Source organism: Astatotilapia calliptera, chromosome 8 (genome assembly GCF_964374335.1).
Source record: "Astatotilapia calliptera chromosome 8, fAstCal68.1, whole genome shotgun sequence".
In the NCBI taxonomy this organism is placed as follows: domain Eukaryota; kingdom Metazoa; phylum Chordata; class Actinopteri; order Cichliformes; family Cichlidae; genus Astatotilapia; species Astatotilapia calliptera.
Genome location: NC_137429.1, coordinates 6,980,198 through 6,997,340, shown reverse-complemented (window position 1 = coordinate 6,997,340; position 17,143 = coordinate 6,980,198). Strand labels below are relative to the sequence as shown.

The 17,143-nt window shown below is 41.2% G+C and overlaps 3 protein-coding genes across 13 annotated transcripts in view; 1 reads left to right on the top strand and 2 right to left on the bottom strand.

Annotated features, from left to right (window-relative positions):
• Positions 1–141: 141 nt before the first annotated feature.
• On the bottom strand, positions 142–8,387 carry lsm12b (LSM12 homolog b). The gene is made up of 5 exons (XM_026178209.2): positions 8,253–8,387; positions 5,499–5,632; positions 4,745–4,854; positions 2,317–2,443; positions 142–782 (listed from the first exon to the last, which is right to left on the bottom strand). The coding sequence occupies exons 1-5, from the start codon at positions 8,377–8,379 to the stop codon at positions 690–692; spliced, it is 591 nt and encodes a 196-aa protein (XP_026033994.1). The 5' UTR covers positions 8,380–8,387; the 3' UTR covers positions 142–689.
• A 378-nt stretch (positions 8,388–8,765) lies between these two features.
• On the top strand, positions 8,766–12,662 carry g6pc3 (glucose-6-phosphatase catalytic subunit 3). Its single transcript, XM_026178208.2, has 6 exons — positions 8,766–8,983; positions 10,435–10,541; positions 10,648–10,738; positions 10,856–10,974; positions 11,511–11,652; positions 11,761–12,662. Exons 1-6 carry the CDS (start codon positions 8,766–8,768, stop codon positions 12,101–12,103), a joined length of 1,020 nt encoding a protein of 339 aa, XP_026033993.1. The 3' UTR covers positions 12,104–12,662.
• Positions 12,663–12,745: 83 nt separating this feature from the next.
• The window catches only part of tanc2b (tetratricopeptide repeat, ankyrin repeat and coiled-coil containing 2b), a 167,750-nt gene continuing 163,352 nt past the window's right edge, over positions 12,746–17,143 (bottom strand). For all 11 annotated transcript variants that reach the window (XM_026178198.2, XM_026178201.2, XM_080305387.1 and 8 more), the window contains one exon: positions 12,746–17,063. In XM_026178198.2, coding sequence (XP_026033983.1) covers positions 14,993–17,063 — 2,071 coding nt within the window. In that variant the 3' untranslated portion in view covers positions 12,746–14,992. The remainder of the gene's footprint in view (positions 17,064–17,143) is intronic.

The window sequence follows — 17,143 nt, the reverse complement described above, 5'->3', positions numbered from 1 at the left end:
CAGCCAAATGTATTCCGAGGATGTCATATAAAATCAGGGTTATGACAAGAAAAAGACAGCACTCTGGCAATTAAAAAAAAAAAAAAAAAAACATAAAACAAAAACAAGTTGCTCTCAAAAAAGTCGTTGAAAATTACGGTATTACAGTCAGAATTTTTGTTACTTTTATTTTAGAAAATGTCCTTTAAAGTGTGGCATTTCAAGTCACATTTTGTTTAAAATACAGAAAATACAGACAGTAGAACATGGATACAGCAAAAAAAAAAAAAGAAAAAAAAAAGAAAAGAAAGGAAACAATGACAGAAAATAAAGCTAACAAGCCTTTCTGACTGCTCTAGTTTTCTCTTTTTTGAAATGGAACTGAAGGCAAAGGAAGGAGGGCGGGAAAAAGAAAAGGCTTCAAGGACAAGAGGGGAGGAGTGGGGGCAGAATGAGACAAGTTAGTTAAGGAAACTATGGTTGGTTTATGGTTCATGTTTAAATTATTCTTTATAAAGTCTAATTTAAGATTTAATCTTTCCTCTTTCTTTTTTTGTCTTTTTCATTTAATGGTATTTTGATCTTCGGGATCCAGGGCCCTCAACGCTCCTCCTGGTGGTCTCCGACTGTGGAGAAGGAATGCCGACTTTGTCTGGCAGTGGGAACAAAACCACCCGCGTCGCCTTCTCCGGCCGACCCGCACCGCCAACTCAAGAAGATAAAGTGGAGTCCTTCTGTGTTTGCTGTGCTTGTGAACGTTGCATGGACTTCTGACTTTCCACGTCTCTAAAATGTTTCTCAACCTGTGAGGGTAAAGCAAAAACAATAAAGAAAACATTATTAATAGATAAAATTCCTATGGTGAGACTTGAACCAGCTATGGTTTACAGATAGAACATAGAGACACCAAATTGACAGAAACGAGACAAATCTGAACTTGTTTCAGCCTGGAAAAACCAAAGATAGGAATAACAACAAAATTGAGTCACAACTGACGTGAAACAAAACAAGTCACCGGCTCCGAGAAGCTCAAACATTTTCCAAATATAAAAAGCAAGTCTTATGACGAATTACTGTTACGGCCCCCCAAACACATGCTTATCTTTAAGTTCCCCTCACTGGGACCATAGCTAAAGTTAATAGCTAAATGAATGTGGTCTTGCTCAATTCAAATCGTGTTTAGCCATGACCATCTGGTACCCATCAACAAAGTGTCTGTCAAGTTCTGGAGTGTGATGGGAATGGGTGTATAAAAACTAGAGAATGAGGCCTGAGGCCACCGAATGCAACACCAATGACTGGCATATTTAAGAAGCTGCTCTCAGCTCCATGGCATAAAAATACACGTGATTTCTGCACAGAGGACCGAAAGCCAGAGATACACCCCCCCCCTTTAACTTTTTTTTTAACCGAAAGTCAAACTCACAAAGTCTCCATATATGAACCTGTGTAAAGTGCTATTAGTGGTTCTCTTGATTGCTCAGGGTGTCTCACAACAGTTCGCTTTCTGTGGTGCCTAACAGCTGGCAGTCAGCTTAAGCTCTCCATCGCTCACCCTGTTGCTGCCATGCAGGTGCTCCAAGGTCCCCATCCCTGTCTGCACCCACCTCCCTCCAGCAGTTGACCTGCAGCTTATTCACTGGTCATCCCCCTTCGAGATGAGACTCTTACGGTAAGTTTACGAATGACTGTGCTAAATAATCCTGATAATAGTTTGTAACGATTGAGCAGCTTTATGTGACAGACACACACCTACTGTATACACTTGAATGTGGAAGTCTTACACTGCGTTGGGTGGGGGGGAAAGTGTCTAATCGGGGGAACATTTGCACTTTCCATTTACACCGTTTTCTGTCTGTGCCCAAAACAAGACAGCACAGATTTACAGGCTTGAATTTTCCTAGAAAAGCGATCAAATCGTCAGCGAGGAAGAGGCTAAGAGTGGAACTGAACTCATTCAATAAGAACGATTATATGCCTTCAGGGAATTAGTGACGCATGCTACCAAGAACAGAACATTCAACACAGAGCACAGCGATCACATTTGCATACAACTTCAAAAAAACTGTTGTTAAAAATGAAGCATATGGGGCACTCATCACAGACAAAGGTGAAGTAACAGAGGTCGAGGGATTTGCGGATTTATTAGATTAATCCAAACTTGCAAGCATGTGGAGATGAGCACATGCTCACACACAAAAAAGAGGAAAAAAAATCAAGTCTGAAAATGCCACTCATCTCTAACCCCCCCAATCAAGTAAAAGCAAAAGCTGAAGACAAAGCCATCATGAAATAAACAGTTACACATGTGAAAATAGAAAGTGTAGTAGTACTTACTATTTTGCGTACATGACTTAAAGCGCTTCCCTCTTTGCCTTTGCAGTTCTCAACCTGGTAAGGCGGTGAGATTATGACGTCGTCCATCACAATAATGTTCTTCTCCTGCCATTTACAGTCTTTGATGCTGTAAAGAAAAGAAAACGACCTTTTAGCCACAGCTGAAAATGCTTTTTTGTTTTCTTTCTGCAAATTTCATACTAGTGTTTATGACATCTATAGCTCTGTTTCTAAGGTAACCAGTTTAAGCAGGTTAAACAAGCAGCACATTTGTCATACGGAGAGTTAACGACCTGAAAGTGAAACCAGAGCCAACAATGGACAGGTTTCACGTTTCTGAGTGAACAATTCTGTGGGGCATCTGGTCTCCTGTGTTTTTGAAAACATTTTAAATCAAAAACTATGTGAGCTACAAAAAAGATTTTATTCAAAATATGACCTTTGACTAAAGAAGACGGAAAAGGCTCAGACAGGTATCCAATTACAGTCTGATTCAGGGCTAAAACATGGCTGGATCAGATATCTGAAACTTCAGCCTGATTCCTTCATGTCACAAAGTGTCAAAGTTAAATTATCAAGAGGCGCATTCATCTTCATGAATCAGCTCAAAGGGAACAAGATGAAAATACATTTCGGTTTCAATTTACAGATTATAGTAAATTGAAACCGATTTACTCCTAAATCTCAGACATCAATGACTGGGTTTAATACTTTGCATTCCTTTTCCTTTATCACACAACTGAAGGAAATTCTTGCTCGAGTGGGTTAAGATCAGGTTATTGTTGAAATTCAACATCTCTGCCTTCCAACAACTTTCGCTTTGTTTTTGTAGTGCATTCTCAGTAAGTTTCAATTTGCATTGTAAAGCTCTTTCCAGTCAACCTAGCTGCATTTGACTGTCCAAATATTGCTGTTCCTAAACAGGTCTGGCTTTCCCCCCCTTTTTTTTGTTCCTTCTTCCCACTAACCTGACCTTGTGACTGATCAACGATCGCCATTTTGCAGCTTGTCACAGAGTATTCTCTCTATGATGGACATATGATGGGGGTGTTTCTTATTGACTATAGAAAGGATCCTGTCATCACCTACCACTGTTCCAGGCTTCTTCTTCTTTTTTTTTTTTTTTTAAATTGCCAAGCCCAGCAAAGCATCCATCTGTCCCCATTACAATTACAAAGATCGAGATTTGACTCTGCAGCCTAAAGCAGGGCATTAAACACCGTTATGGACTCAGACAAGTGAAGAGCCCACAGACAACTAGTCATTGCTGTTACTTCATCCAACACTGCATGATGGCCAGGAGTAGTTGCTGCACTGTAATCTAGAGTCTATGATCTCTCAGACACGTCGTTCTGGCCTGCATTGACAGCTCCTTTCATCACATGTCGTAGATTCACAGAAACAGCTTCCAAACTCTAAAGCCACGATGATCACCAGACTTTTTACCTGCTTAATTTATAAAAAACTGTGATCAGACTGAAACTGAAGGACTGAAACTAGCCCACTGAAGGAACAATGGGCTGTGAGGTCAGTTCCTTGATCATTAGTATTTCAGTCACTGTGCAAATGTACTGTTTATAAAGTTGGGGAGACCTGCAGTCAGCTAAGACTGAAGAAGTCACTTGGATGAGTGATGAAATGTTTCTCCCGCTGAAAACCAGTCCAGATGAACAGGATCAACTTTTTGGGAAAGCCAAGAGTTATACACCAGTTGTATAAATGTAACTTGAAGCAGGTTTCAGTGTAGCTAAAATTAAAGTTGTCATTGTCCATTCTGTCCAAATAAATACGGTCATAACTGTATCTGAATGCTGGCAAGAGCTTCACTCTGATGCAACTGTGAGGTTATTAAACTATCAAGAAAATCCCTGAAAGTTTTGGCAATGGGAAAAAAAAAAAATCTATGTATTTAAAATTCAATCTAATTCTTCAAACAGCAAGTTCACTGGTTTGTTTTCACTGTTGTGTACACATCTGCACAATGTACAGATGTGTACACTGTGAATTTTTCATTTTTAACATGGCTAGAGAAAAAATTATATTAGTTCACATTTCAAACTTTCAAAGTCAGCTTTTTTAAAAGGAAAAAAATGATGTCATTGCTTTCTGTTTTCTAAATAAGCAGCATGATTCTGCTGAACTGTTGGGTTTTCTTTTGAATATTTTACTTCCCTTTTTGACATGACATTAAAAGTCTTTGTTGTTATAATCTCTTTGTAGGATTCAAGATGGTCAGTGAGTGTCCTTCCATTGATTTTGATTGAATGATGAAGATCTTTAAGTGATTTAAGCCACTAGTGGCATAAAATACTCACAAATTAGTGGTCAATGATACATATAGTATGCAGTGAGAAATTTGACCCGATCAGGTGAACATTTACCCCCATCTGACCTGTGAAGTGAATGAACAGTAGCATAAAGTTCTTACGTTTTGTGAATAGTCTGGAATAGCTGTTGGCCCTCCACAGAAACCCCAGCACTGATTGCATAGGCTTGGGACAGCTTGTCCTCTTTTTCTGTCCGTGCTCGATTGGCAAGCTGTAAAGATTAAAACAGAACACACAGCATTTTTTTATTTAATTTTTTTTCTTTAGGCACATCAAATATTTGGTCTGAAACAAGAACAGCTTATTCTTTTAACTGCAAAAACTAAATTTCAGGTTCCAATTGTGATTTTAGGTTCAGCACTCCAGCAGTGAACTTGGTTTATATAAAAGTACATTTCACTTTCCCGCATAGGATTACAGAGGCAGTGTTTATATCTCAGCATTTAAACACCCTCAACATGTCTCCATTTATTCACGGCCTCAGTTTGGGCTTACTTTATTTAAGTGGGGGGAGGGAAATAATCTATAAACACTGACTTTTATTTCTGCTGTGTTCCAATTTTCCAAATCAGGGTCTCAATCCTCAGAAGTCTATTTCTAGACCTACTGACGATGCCAGCCCCATTTCACAGCCTCTTCAAAACGCAGCCGAAACGGCAAATGCATTTTGGCCAAAAGAATACAGTATTTCACTGAGGGCCAAGTATTTTTGGAGCATTCAGGCAATCCTCATTGTAAGGTTAGGAGATATCCTGGCCCATTCATCAACAGCGCCTGACACCCACCACACTTGATGTAACCCGAGGCATAAAAACCAATAAATGGTATAAAAAGAAAAGAAATTATTGGACTTACCTTGCTAACATTCAGTGATGCTAGAGGGGGTGGAGTCTCAGTGCGGTCATTTATAATGTCCACATCAGAAACATAGGCTAAGTTGATCAGGATGACGTCGTTGAGGTTTGGCTTACCACTGGAGGAAGCACATTCTTTGAAGGCACTTAGGTCAAGGCAAACAACTTTGTGACAGTGAATGACAGAACAAAAATGACTATTATCTGTCCCCTTGAAGAACTTGGGACATTGGTTTTCTGCACAGAGAAGCTCATTATTCAGAGAACACTGGCTGACAAACACTGACAGTGAAAGGTAGTGCCAGTTACAGCATGGGACTACCGAAAGCATTGCTGCCACCTGTAGCATCTATGAATGAATGAAAGAATGAATGGAGACGGCTAAAATGTGTTATGAGAGGAAAAACTGCAAAAAAAAAAACATGTACTGATCCACAGTCACGAAGCACCCATAACGAGGTCAGCAAACCCAGTATCTACAACTTACCATAACGGCTTTTAGCGAGTGAAATTGCTTTATCACCACTCCACTTTAATTTATTATTACTGCATTGATTTATTTATTACCCGTCATATCAAGTTTATCCAAGTTTTTCAGTGTTTACTTGCTGCTGTTACCATTTTACCTTCTCTTGCTGATTACTGATTGTGAAGCTTATTGTAACAAAGTCTCAAAAAGAGCTACATTACTAAAGTGTTATTATTATTGCTACTTAATACAGGGCTGGCTCGCTCTATGACTGACCGGAAATACACACATTGTTTGGGCTTTAACACTGCCTGTTTGTTATTTATTTAAGTCATAACACATAAAGTTTCCTCTCACTGTACAGTAACTAGTTATAACAACTCTCGGGAAATTTTACTTAAACAGTAAACTGCTGACTTGGGAACTCAAGCGTAACATAAGAACTAGTCAGATTTTTGTTTTGCTCTGGGTTCTATATCACAGCAGCAGTTTTCAAATGTTTTGTGCACCTAAGAGCAAACCAACATTTCATGGCACACATGAATTCACATCTGCATAGAACATCCTCCATGCAATCAATTCTTCTTTTGACTATACACTTATGATAGCACGCCTGTAGCAAAATAGCCCTTTTGCACTTTGCAGTAAGTTCTACTCCCATATAGTTTCCCTCCACAGATATTCCAACAAACTGTCTGCCTCTAATTCAAATCGAGTGTGGGTTTAAGTATCCCGTCTTGGAATAATGTTAAGATTAGTCAACTTGTCTTGAAAGATAATACTGTCATTCACAGATAGTCTCTTTTGTATAGGCAGGGGATTGCCCACTCTCTGGTTCACAAAATACAGTGATCCACTGTCCTGTTTTCCTCACCATCTTTTGGGACCTTAGAAGTTCGCTAATTTAGCAAATATAAATTCAACTCATTAAGTTCTAGTGCAGCTGCTTAAATAATAGATGGATCCCACTAAATCCCAAGGCACACCATTTATGAACATTAGATCTAACTGAGCGGTATATGTTTTTTGGCAAACTGATCCATAAAAAATAAAAAAAAACTTAAGTTATGACTTCTGTTGATGAATAAACCGAATTCTTGCAATAAATACATTGGAAACGACTGTCTGAAAGTCGATAAATACATAAGAAAAGTCATCTGATTTTACACAGGCCTTGCATTCAAACTTAGCATGTGAACATATTACCTCGATTAGTCATACAATACATACAATGCCTGTATGGCTATTGAGCACACTTACACGTTTATAACGTCATTATCACACATTGTAGAGCTGAAAGTAGGTGTCCAGGCGTTTCTACAGCTCCGACAACGTCACAAAGTGTTTTTAGTGTTAAACTAACACTTAGAAAGACCATGACTATCAGCTCTAAGCGCTCCCCACTCTTCATTTGATTTAATCACCTCAAAGTTTGGCCACAATGACGACAACTACACGATAACCTCACGAGTCTGTGCAATTAACTCTATGATCAGAGATAAAGGAACATGATAAGATGCACATTCGCTCACTCACTCATTCACTCACACTGATGGGTGTAGACATGTTCACCAGCAAACTAGTGTTAGTAAGTAAGTTATTACTCCCACCCAAATGACTCATGTTAAAATGAACTGTGGCACAATCACACAATATTTACAGCCCAGCTGATAAGCTTGAGAACGCCAAACCCGTTAATTGAGCTAGCCAGTAGCTGCAGTGTGGGGTTGACCGAAATCTAGCATGCTAACATGCTAAAACCACCCTGATTGTGTAGCGTGGACTCGGAAACCACTTAATCTCTAACTTGTACAAATAATCGTGAGCATCTCCGGCTGATGGCACCACCAACCATGTGAGGTCAATATGTGGACCATCAACACGCGAGACTCTCCCAGTATCAGTTAGCTCGCTAACTAGCAACGGTTGTGCCTGCTGAGAGCACACAGCCATGATGCCTTACGAGGATTCGTTGCCAGATAGTGATCCATGTTGAGGGCTGGCAATACAATGAGTGGATTCAAAACACATGCGCTGCTAGAGCGGCTAACGAGAGGCCAAGAAATTACCAGGCAACCCCAACTAAAGGCTTATACAGACAGAAGATAGATGAGGTGCTATCCGAAACAAGAAAATATATAAAACGGGCAAACGTGTGTGCTTCTGCTAGCACCAATTACGCCTGCGCGGATCACTATTTGCCACATTTCGGTTACCCTACAGGCCCTTGCAGCCAGGCAGGCCAGCAACCCCTCCATCCGCAGCTCGAAACAAACAAAAGGATACTCAGAGTTAACATCTTGGACTGGTAGTCAAACGCGACAACTTCTCCTTGCAGACGTTGGCCCAAGCATGTGACGCATGCGACATGGCTCCCGACGCTAAAATACTCCCCGGGTCCAGGAGCCGCCATCTTCTCCGCCAGGAAACCGGAGCGCCTGCTTTACGTAAAGCGACGCGATGTCGTATGGAGACGAAACCTGAGCGTAACAAAAGTACGTCGATCGTTTCTTCTAATGTGATGAATTATAATTCCTGCCAAATCAAATCTAGTTTAAGTAAAGTTGTGTCATTGAATCACTAACTAAGGTCTTCAACTGCAGAACTACTACGAATACAACTTCTCTCTTCGACGAAGGATGTCGCTTTGTTTCCCATTGAACCGCCTTCCGATGTGCCCCGCCCCCTACCGGATGTAGATCAGTACTGTGGAATTCATTGTAACACATCAAATAAAGGGCTGTCTTTAGATTTCCATCTACATATCAAAGTGTTTGTACTGGGAGAAGGCAGAAAGGAATGGAGGAGATTTATACCCAAGGCGTCTGGATGGCCGAAGGTCTCCAGCAGAGGACGAAGACTCAGGAGAAATTCTGGCTTACGGTCACTCATATGGGAGACCCTAAAGCAGCCTTTTTGCTCGTCTTTCCTTTTACTTATTTCATCAACAGGAGAGCTGGGGTAGCGGTGCTTTGGATGGCAGCTATATCGGAGTGGTTAAACTTAGTGTTCAAATGGTAAGGCGTTTTAATGAAGCACGATTTGAATATTCCCGTCCATCTTAGTTTTTACACTTACCATTGCGGTTGTATGTCTCATGCTAGCATGTTGTTACATTACATACATAACTTTTTTCACATTAAAATTGTTAATTATATATTCAAGACCGCCTGCACATGTTCATTTTTTCCAGTTTAAACAAATAAAAATAATTTTAGTTTAGTCTTTGCTTCCGGTACAGCAAAGTAGTACAACCCTGTATTAGTCCGACGTGAAACAGAAATGAGCGGAACCTTTGGGACCGTTCAATGGAATTTTCCCCACAAACAGCCTGGAGTGTAACAAGAAAAGTGACGAAAAGAAACGGAAATTAAAAACAAGAAGTAACCATATAACATAAATTTGACCAAAATTTTCAACGGATTAAATTTTAGGGAAGCAACGATATAGATGGATAATAACAAAGTTATAAAATGCTTCACAAGGTGAGATAGGAAACAGCAAATAAAACGTTTAATAAGAAATAAAAATTAAACAACATAAGGTATATGAATACTGAGAACGCAAAGATAAACGGGAGAATTAAAGACCGAAAATAAATAAATTAAAAAGTGATTACTAAAAGAAGCAAATACGAATATAAAATAAAGCAAATATGAGAGACAACAAAGTGGTAACACGAAGTGGAAAGAATGCTCGTAAAACGTCTCTTTAAGAAATTTAAAAGATTATAATGAGCTAAATCTCCTCAGGCAGATTGTACCAGAGAAAGGGTGTCCTGACAGAAAAAGCCTGAACACATTTGGTTTCCAGCTGAGATTATGGGGTGGCCAGAGCAGCCTTAGCTGAGGACCTCAAGATCTGAAATATACTTTGGTGCGATCCTGCATACTAATAACATTGTTGTTATAATGTTATTACAAATACATTTTTTTCATTATAATAAATGCATTTACATTATACCATTAAAAACTTGAAATAAAACAAGATAAATTTAAGGAAAACATGCAAAAGACAGAGGAACATGCATAGAAAAAATGAAGCCCCAAATCCTCAACAATTAAGGAAAAAAAAAGGAAAAATACAAAAGACATTACAAATGTACCAAGTAGAGAAACGATACAACTAAACTACTATCGACATAATATAGATTTTTAAAAGCCATGTATTATTTTGATTTAGATATTTCTGATTACACTAATTATTTTCTGCGAGTGTTCATGGAGAGGTATAGAGAAGCCAAATATAATACAGTAAGGAACTTTGAACTAAATAAGATTCAGTAAAGTAAAAAGAAGAATGAAGAGTAAATATGTAGAGGCTTTTGGAGAAAAAAAAAGTCTTAGATTCAACAAGTTAAAAACTGTATTAAATGTAGTAAAATATAGTGAAGCCATGACCTTGAATGTATTTGTGTTATTTGGGGTGTGTGTAAATGTATTTATATATTATATTTATTTTTAATCAGGTTGCTGTTTGGAGAGAGGCCATTCTGGTGGATCGGTGAATCGCGTCTTTTTGTCAACAAGCAACCGAAAATTCACCAGTTTCCGTCCACCTGTGAAACAGGCCCAGGTTAGAAGTTGTCTTAGAAAAATAGACTGTGTCTGAGTCATAGCCAATGTCCTTAAATCATCAAACATTCAGATCTCCAAGTCCAAAGTTGGCATCTGTTTCTCAGGCAGTCCGTCTGGACATGCGATGGTGACAGCAGCAGTCTGGTGGGTCATTGTGTCCTCGCTGGGGTCCTTTCTGTACTCCCGTTCTCACAGGTACGTCCCTGTTTAAGCTAAATCCAGTGCAGTATGCTGCTTTGGCTCTAAAAATGCACAAAACTGCTGCACATTGGAACTACTTTTAAACAAATCTCTCCTTTTCTGAATCCGGAGTGTTCTCTTATCAGCTGCTCCCTACGTCCTCTATGTGGTGATGCTTGTTGCAGTTGGAATCTCCAGGATCTTTATCCTCGCACACTTTCCTCATCAGGTCGTTGCTGGCTCCATTACAGGTCTGAATACATATTATGCAAAAATCATATTTCTGAAAAAGGCGGGTCACTTTATAAAAAGTATATTAAAAGCCAAATGCAGTGATCTCCAAAGTGTAAAAGCCATTTTTGTTTGATATATGATCACAGCTGCAAATCATACAGGTTTAAATTCAAAATACACTAAATATTTTCACTGACTGACTCTAATGGATTACAGGCAAGAATGTTTAAGACCTAGATTGTGTAAATATGCAGCTGTGCTGCAGAATGTGATTTGCTGAAATGATTGATGCCCCTCCTAAAACAGGTGTCCTCTGAATCAAAGCATTGGTTGCTCCAAAACATTATTCAGTGTTAATATTTCTAACACAGATGTAGAACTAGTGCACTCCATCATCACTTGTGCTGGTTTTTGAGCTGCTTGCTATCAACTATCTGTGCAATTCTACAGGATTTTTGTAGTTCCCAAAAAAGAATTTCATAATTGGATTTGTCAGACCCATAGGGTAGTGTTCCCATGTGTGCAGCTTAATCTGATGAAATGCTCTTGTCAGGTTTCATTCTGGGGATTGTCCTGAGCTGCAGAGTACCAGAAGGTCGCCCCCTGCTGTTCTTCTTTAGTTTAAGCTTTGGGCTGCTGTTCGGAGCTCTGATGCTCCATGCTGGATTAAAGCAGCTGGGAATTGACCTCTCCTGGTGAGTTACTCTATTACATTAATGTTTAATCAGTGAGTCTGATCAGTATATATTGTGATAATACAAAGGGACTTCCTTCCATGACCGGTCATGTTTTTGATTCAACAGGTCTATTGCTTTGGCCAAGAAATGGTGCAGCCATGCAGAATGGATTCGTTTGGACACAGCCCCATTCTCCTCTCTCACCCGAGACTGTGGGGCCCTGTTGGGTTTGGGGCTGGCACAGTACTGGAAGCCTGGTGGATGGTCTCTACCTTGGGCTCCCAGAGCTTTGTCTATGGCTGTATCATCCATGGGTCTTTACCACGTGAATCGTCTACCGCTCCCGGTCCGACCACTGGGCCTTTTCTACAGCCTGTTCTTTGTCAAATTCGTCCTAGTGCCTCTGATCGTTATGGTACTTGTGCCTGGGCTGGTACACCTATTAACATTCAAAAAAAAGAAAGACTAGAAGAGTTCCTCCACACATGATGTGCACCTTAAACACCTCCCAAAACTGGAGTTTCCTTCAGAGTTTGTATAAACACATTTAATGTTTAATGTTCGCTGCGTTTCAGAACCATTTTGATGAGTATGGGTTAAGTTTAATTTTCACGTCTTAAAATTCACTAAACAATGGCCTTTTATCCAGTCTGTGACCTGTGTTTTTCCTCTTATTTGATGATTTTAAAAGTGCCGGTATTGAGACATTGTGGCGTAAAGTATGTCTCTAGTGAATCTAGTGCAATCATAAGTGTTGTAAATACTACAGTATTTTTGCTAAATATCGACTTTATTGGGAAAAGTGCAACTTTGTTTAAGTGCATTTTGTGTTGTTTGAATCTTTACGAGTCAAAGATTGTTACCGAGGTTTAAAACCTCAGATTTGCGACTAGTGAAAGGCAAAGAATTTGAACATTGTGCAGATGTCTGATGCTCAGTTTTGTGTTATTGCTTTGTGACCGAAAAACTTGAAAGCTACATTCCTATGTTATTCCCAAATCAGCAAAAAAATAAATGATTGACATGCAGGGCGTGTTTCAGTTGGTAACCATTTATAAATATGTTCTCCTTTTTTCCAATACATATGTTCGACTGTACAGATTACAATCAGTTATCATGAGATAAAAACACATTCTTTTTTATTGTTTTTAATTAAACTTCACAGCGATCTGAAAGCTCACATTTACAGACAAGAGAACTCTGCTCAGCAAGCAAATATGTTAAAATAAAATAAAAAGAACTTTTTTGTCTGGCGTGGTTGAGGGAAAATGACAAGGATAAGTTCGGGGGATAGCAGTCTCCTCATCTTAATCCAAACGTTGTACCACACACACACCAGAGACACTGCTATACATGTTTCTGCTTGAGGTCATGGAAAGAATAGAACATGCATCAGACTATTTACAGCGAACTAATATACACAGATAGCTTGAAACCATACACCCTCAAATAACCTCAACTTAAAAAGTCCTGTTTAAATTAAGTATAATACAGTTTATACCTTCATTTCTGTAAAGTTAAGTAGGGCTTCTCTCCAGTAGCAGGTGAAACTGAGGACAACTGTCTCCATTTATTCTTTATCAGACATCCAAAATAAAATGTTACAGACAAATAGTCTATAATCATTCCCACATATATAAATTACTTCAATATTTTCATTATTCATCATCTCTATGACTCAAACTCCAAATTACAGAGCTCCTGGATACTGAAATCTCAGGCTTTTGTTGTTGCAGTAGGTTCGATTTATTTAGAAGACGTGTGCCAGTGGACATGGTGTCAAAACCAGTGATTTAGAGTTAGAGGAATATATTTTTATGAGGTGGAGTTACTTAAGTATGATTTGCCTCTCTAAACAGACAAACTATCTAACAAACCTGAACTGGACAGAGTGAAATATCTGAGCCAATACATACCTCTTGTGCTAGAAAGTTTATATATCATCCCAGATTCTGAACATTGTCACTCACCACTGCATTGCAATTCACATAATAAGTGTCTGTCGTAGTCTGGTTAGCACTGATCAGCGATCTGACGGATCACACGCCCACTTTCACTTACTCCTAATGTAACAATCGTAACAACAAAGTAAGTAAAATACATAAAGTGCACCATTAGTTAAGACCTTGTCAGGCATTTTAGTGCAGAAGTGACTGAATAAAAATGCATTATGATTTAAAAGAAATCATAAAAACAATGCAGAAGAAAGGGAAAGGTTGGTAACAGTGGTTGTGTATGCATTTGCTTGCTTTTAGTCGCTGAGTACTTTCCACCATCGCTCACACGGAGGAGGGACAGAGGCAAACTTTGATTTTGATTTTTCTGCCATTTGATAAAAGCACCCAACTGAGTGAAAGACAAGTTGCAGCCAAAATAATTTGCTATTATTGCCTGACAGACAATACATATTTAATTACTGTGATTATCGACTGATATCATTTAAAAGAGGGTGAAGATTTATTGCTCTTCTGCTTTCTCCTTAAACTCTTTTGGTTTGCTGATAGAGCAAAATATGTTGTGAAGATGTTGCTGGGGAAGTGGGAATGATAACTTTATCATTTTCTAACTAATCTATCAAAAAATAATCTGCAGGTTGACACATTCGCTTGCATTATATTATAGCAAAATTCTTTTTATTTTGACACAACAGAGGTAACTTCATCAGTCAAAGTTTGTCTGTGTCCCTTGTCCACCGGTCGGTTTTCCACATCCGTATGACTTGCAGTGTGACACAGAGGCAGGGTTAACAGAATAAAATTCAAAATGCAAACTATGTTTTGTTTTCTTTTTATGTACAATATATAACTTAATTATAAATATTGTCATTTTTCTCTAAGTACTGAGTTGTTGAGCCATTTGTATTTTCTGAGCAATGTACAGTATTGAACATATAATATTGTATTACATAGAATAGAGCCTACTAGCAACCTTGGTTAAGAGCACACTTTGAAAGAACAGAAGATGGATACAGAGTCCACAAGTAGAGTCCGATGGGTAGTACTTTCACTCTTGGAGTCCCACCTGATGTGGTCACACGTGGGGACAATGTGCCACGTGTCGGAAGTGAACTGGTCTCTGATTTAGATTAGAACTTGCGATCCTCCTGTTATCCTACCTGTTTGCAGATTATGATATTGAAAGAATCACTTCTCATCGTTATGTTTTTCATATAAGATAATGTCTAATACCCTAAAGTGTGTTTGTTGGCTTTGTGGTTTTCTTTCTCTAGTGAGTTCGTTGAGATGAGTTCGTCCATGACACACACACACCCCATCACATCTTCTGTCGAGCTAAATATTTTTTACTCTCTCAGTTCCACTAACAAGCCCAGTCCAACCATCCAATCACAGACAGGCCATCACACATTCGACTCCACAAATGGTCTCTTTGGTTTGATGGGGGAGGTGGGGCCTTGGGTCCGGGAGTCACGCGAGAGCTGTCGGTACATGTTGTCCTGGTAGGCCTGTGCCACGGGCAGAGTCCTCGCCACCTTCACGTCTGGGTAGGTGGGCACCTGGCTGACCCGTTCCAGGATGTCCCCACTGCCACGGGAGCCATTGGCCAGCTTTCCCAGAGAGGGGGGCTGAGTCTGGGAGTAGTAATCCTCTTCTAACAGGTGTCCGTTTTGGGCGTTGTTGGTCTTGTTGTAGTAGGCGATATTACCCAGTGAGGCGGGGGGACTGTAGGTGGAACCTTGCTGGACCAGCTGACCGGGGGAGGTGGGGCTGATGGCAGAGTCCATAGATGTCATTGCCCTGGACCGTGAGGGCTGATGCAGGTACTGCTGAGTCCGAGCCGTCTTGTCTATGATCCCCATAAAAGGCGTATTGCGGGAGCGAGTGGTCTCTCCCTGATACAACCCCCCACCACCCTGGGAGGGAGAAATGGGAGAGATGTCATCACAGGTGCGCTCGTATGTGGCTTGTAAGGGAATCTCCATCTGCTGAATGGAAGAGGAAGGCCTGAAACCCGGGGCTAAATTCGAGGTGGATCCAGTTGAGATGTTGTTGCTGGAAGGTGAGAATCGAAGGCCTACACTCTGAGAATGGATGAGAGGCCTAGGGGTGGGCACATGCTGCTTCATTTCAGTAGTATTGGCACTCACAGGGCGTCTAACCATATGGGGGATCTCGGGAGAGCCCAGCTGGCAGGGGGGCATAGCATTGGCACGCTCAAGAACGTGTTCAGAGACTGGGTAGTAGGCGGCTGACTGGCTGCGGCTTATCTGAGGTGTCTGGCTGTAACGGATGCCCCCTGGGCCCCCACTGCTGGCGCGGTAGGCAGAGGAGGGGCGCTGGGGTAGCTCATCCTTCAACAGGCTCGACTCCATAACCCCTCCTCGGCCGCCGTGCTGACAGAGGGCCCCAGAACTGAGGCTGGCCTGGACTTGGGACATTGACCGTCCATCCAGTGAGGGTTGGTACACCAAGCGGCTCTCTACATCCACTGAACCCCCTTGATAGCGACCACCCATGGAGTGGCCCATCTGGCCACCATAACTACTATTTCCCATTACGTTGCTGGGCTGGTTTGTGCGGACTATTTGGGCTATGGAAGGCTGCAGACGGAGGCCTTGGGCTTGGTGGTGTTGTGAGGATAAAGAGGGCTGCGAACTCAGCTGGAAAGAACGTTGGCTGCTCATCTTGGAGAGGGGAGATTTGGGTCTTCCAGGAAGCTGCTCTGTCTGATAGCGCACAGGTGACCCAGACTGAGACCTGTACAGACAAACACTTTCTAACGGTGGACTGGCTCTATACTGAGCAGCCCGACGTAAAGGGGAAGGCGGTGGGCTCTGGTGATCCATCCCCTGACCCCCGGTACCCATAGGAGGTGGGCTGAAGCGGTAGGATGGCTGGTGTACTGGGGAGGTGTGAGGGGGACTGTGTCTGTAATGGGAGTTCTGATGTGTTGGAGAGAGGGAGGGTGACGTGGGCTGGTAGGAGCCCCGAGTTGGGGAGGACATGGAGGAAGAGGTGGGGTGGTATTCATAGGGCTGGCCCATGGGTGAGCCTCCAGCCAAGTAAATCTGATCTGGATGTGTGGGGGAGAGGGGTGGACTCTGAATTATAGGAAGGCTGGAGGGATTTGAGAGGGACTCAGGTGGGGGCAGACCCATCGACATAGCTTCCAGCTCCTGCTCCAGGTAGTCCTCATCCTCAAACAAGTCCTGTACGGGCTCCATGTCTTCCAGACGGGGCTCTGGTGGAGGGGGGAGAGGCATGGACAGAGACAGGGACTCCTCCTCTTCTGGGGGAGGTGTAGGAGGGGGTGAGGGAGGAGGCTCCAGCTCCAGGTCCTGCTGCTGGTGCTCCTCCTGGTTAAGTTGGTGGCATTCCTCTTCCACCCTCTGGAGCAGCCGCTGGATTTCTCTGTTATTGGGGCACTGCTTTATGGCTTCATTCAGGTCCTCTAAGGCTTCAGGAAATTGTCTAAAATAATAGAAAATAAATAAAATAAATAAAGTAAATTACGCAAAACTGTAAAATCTGGGGGAGGAATATAGAGATCC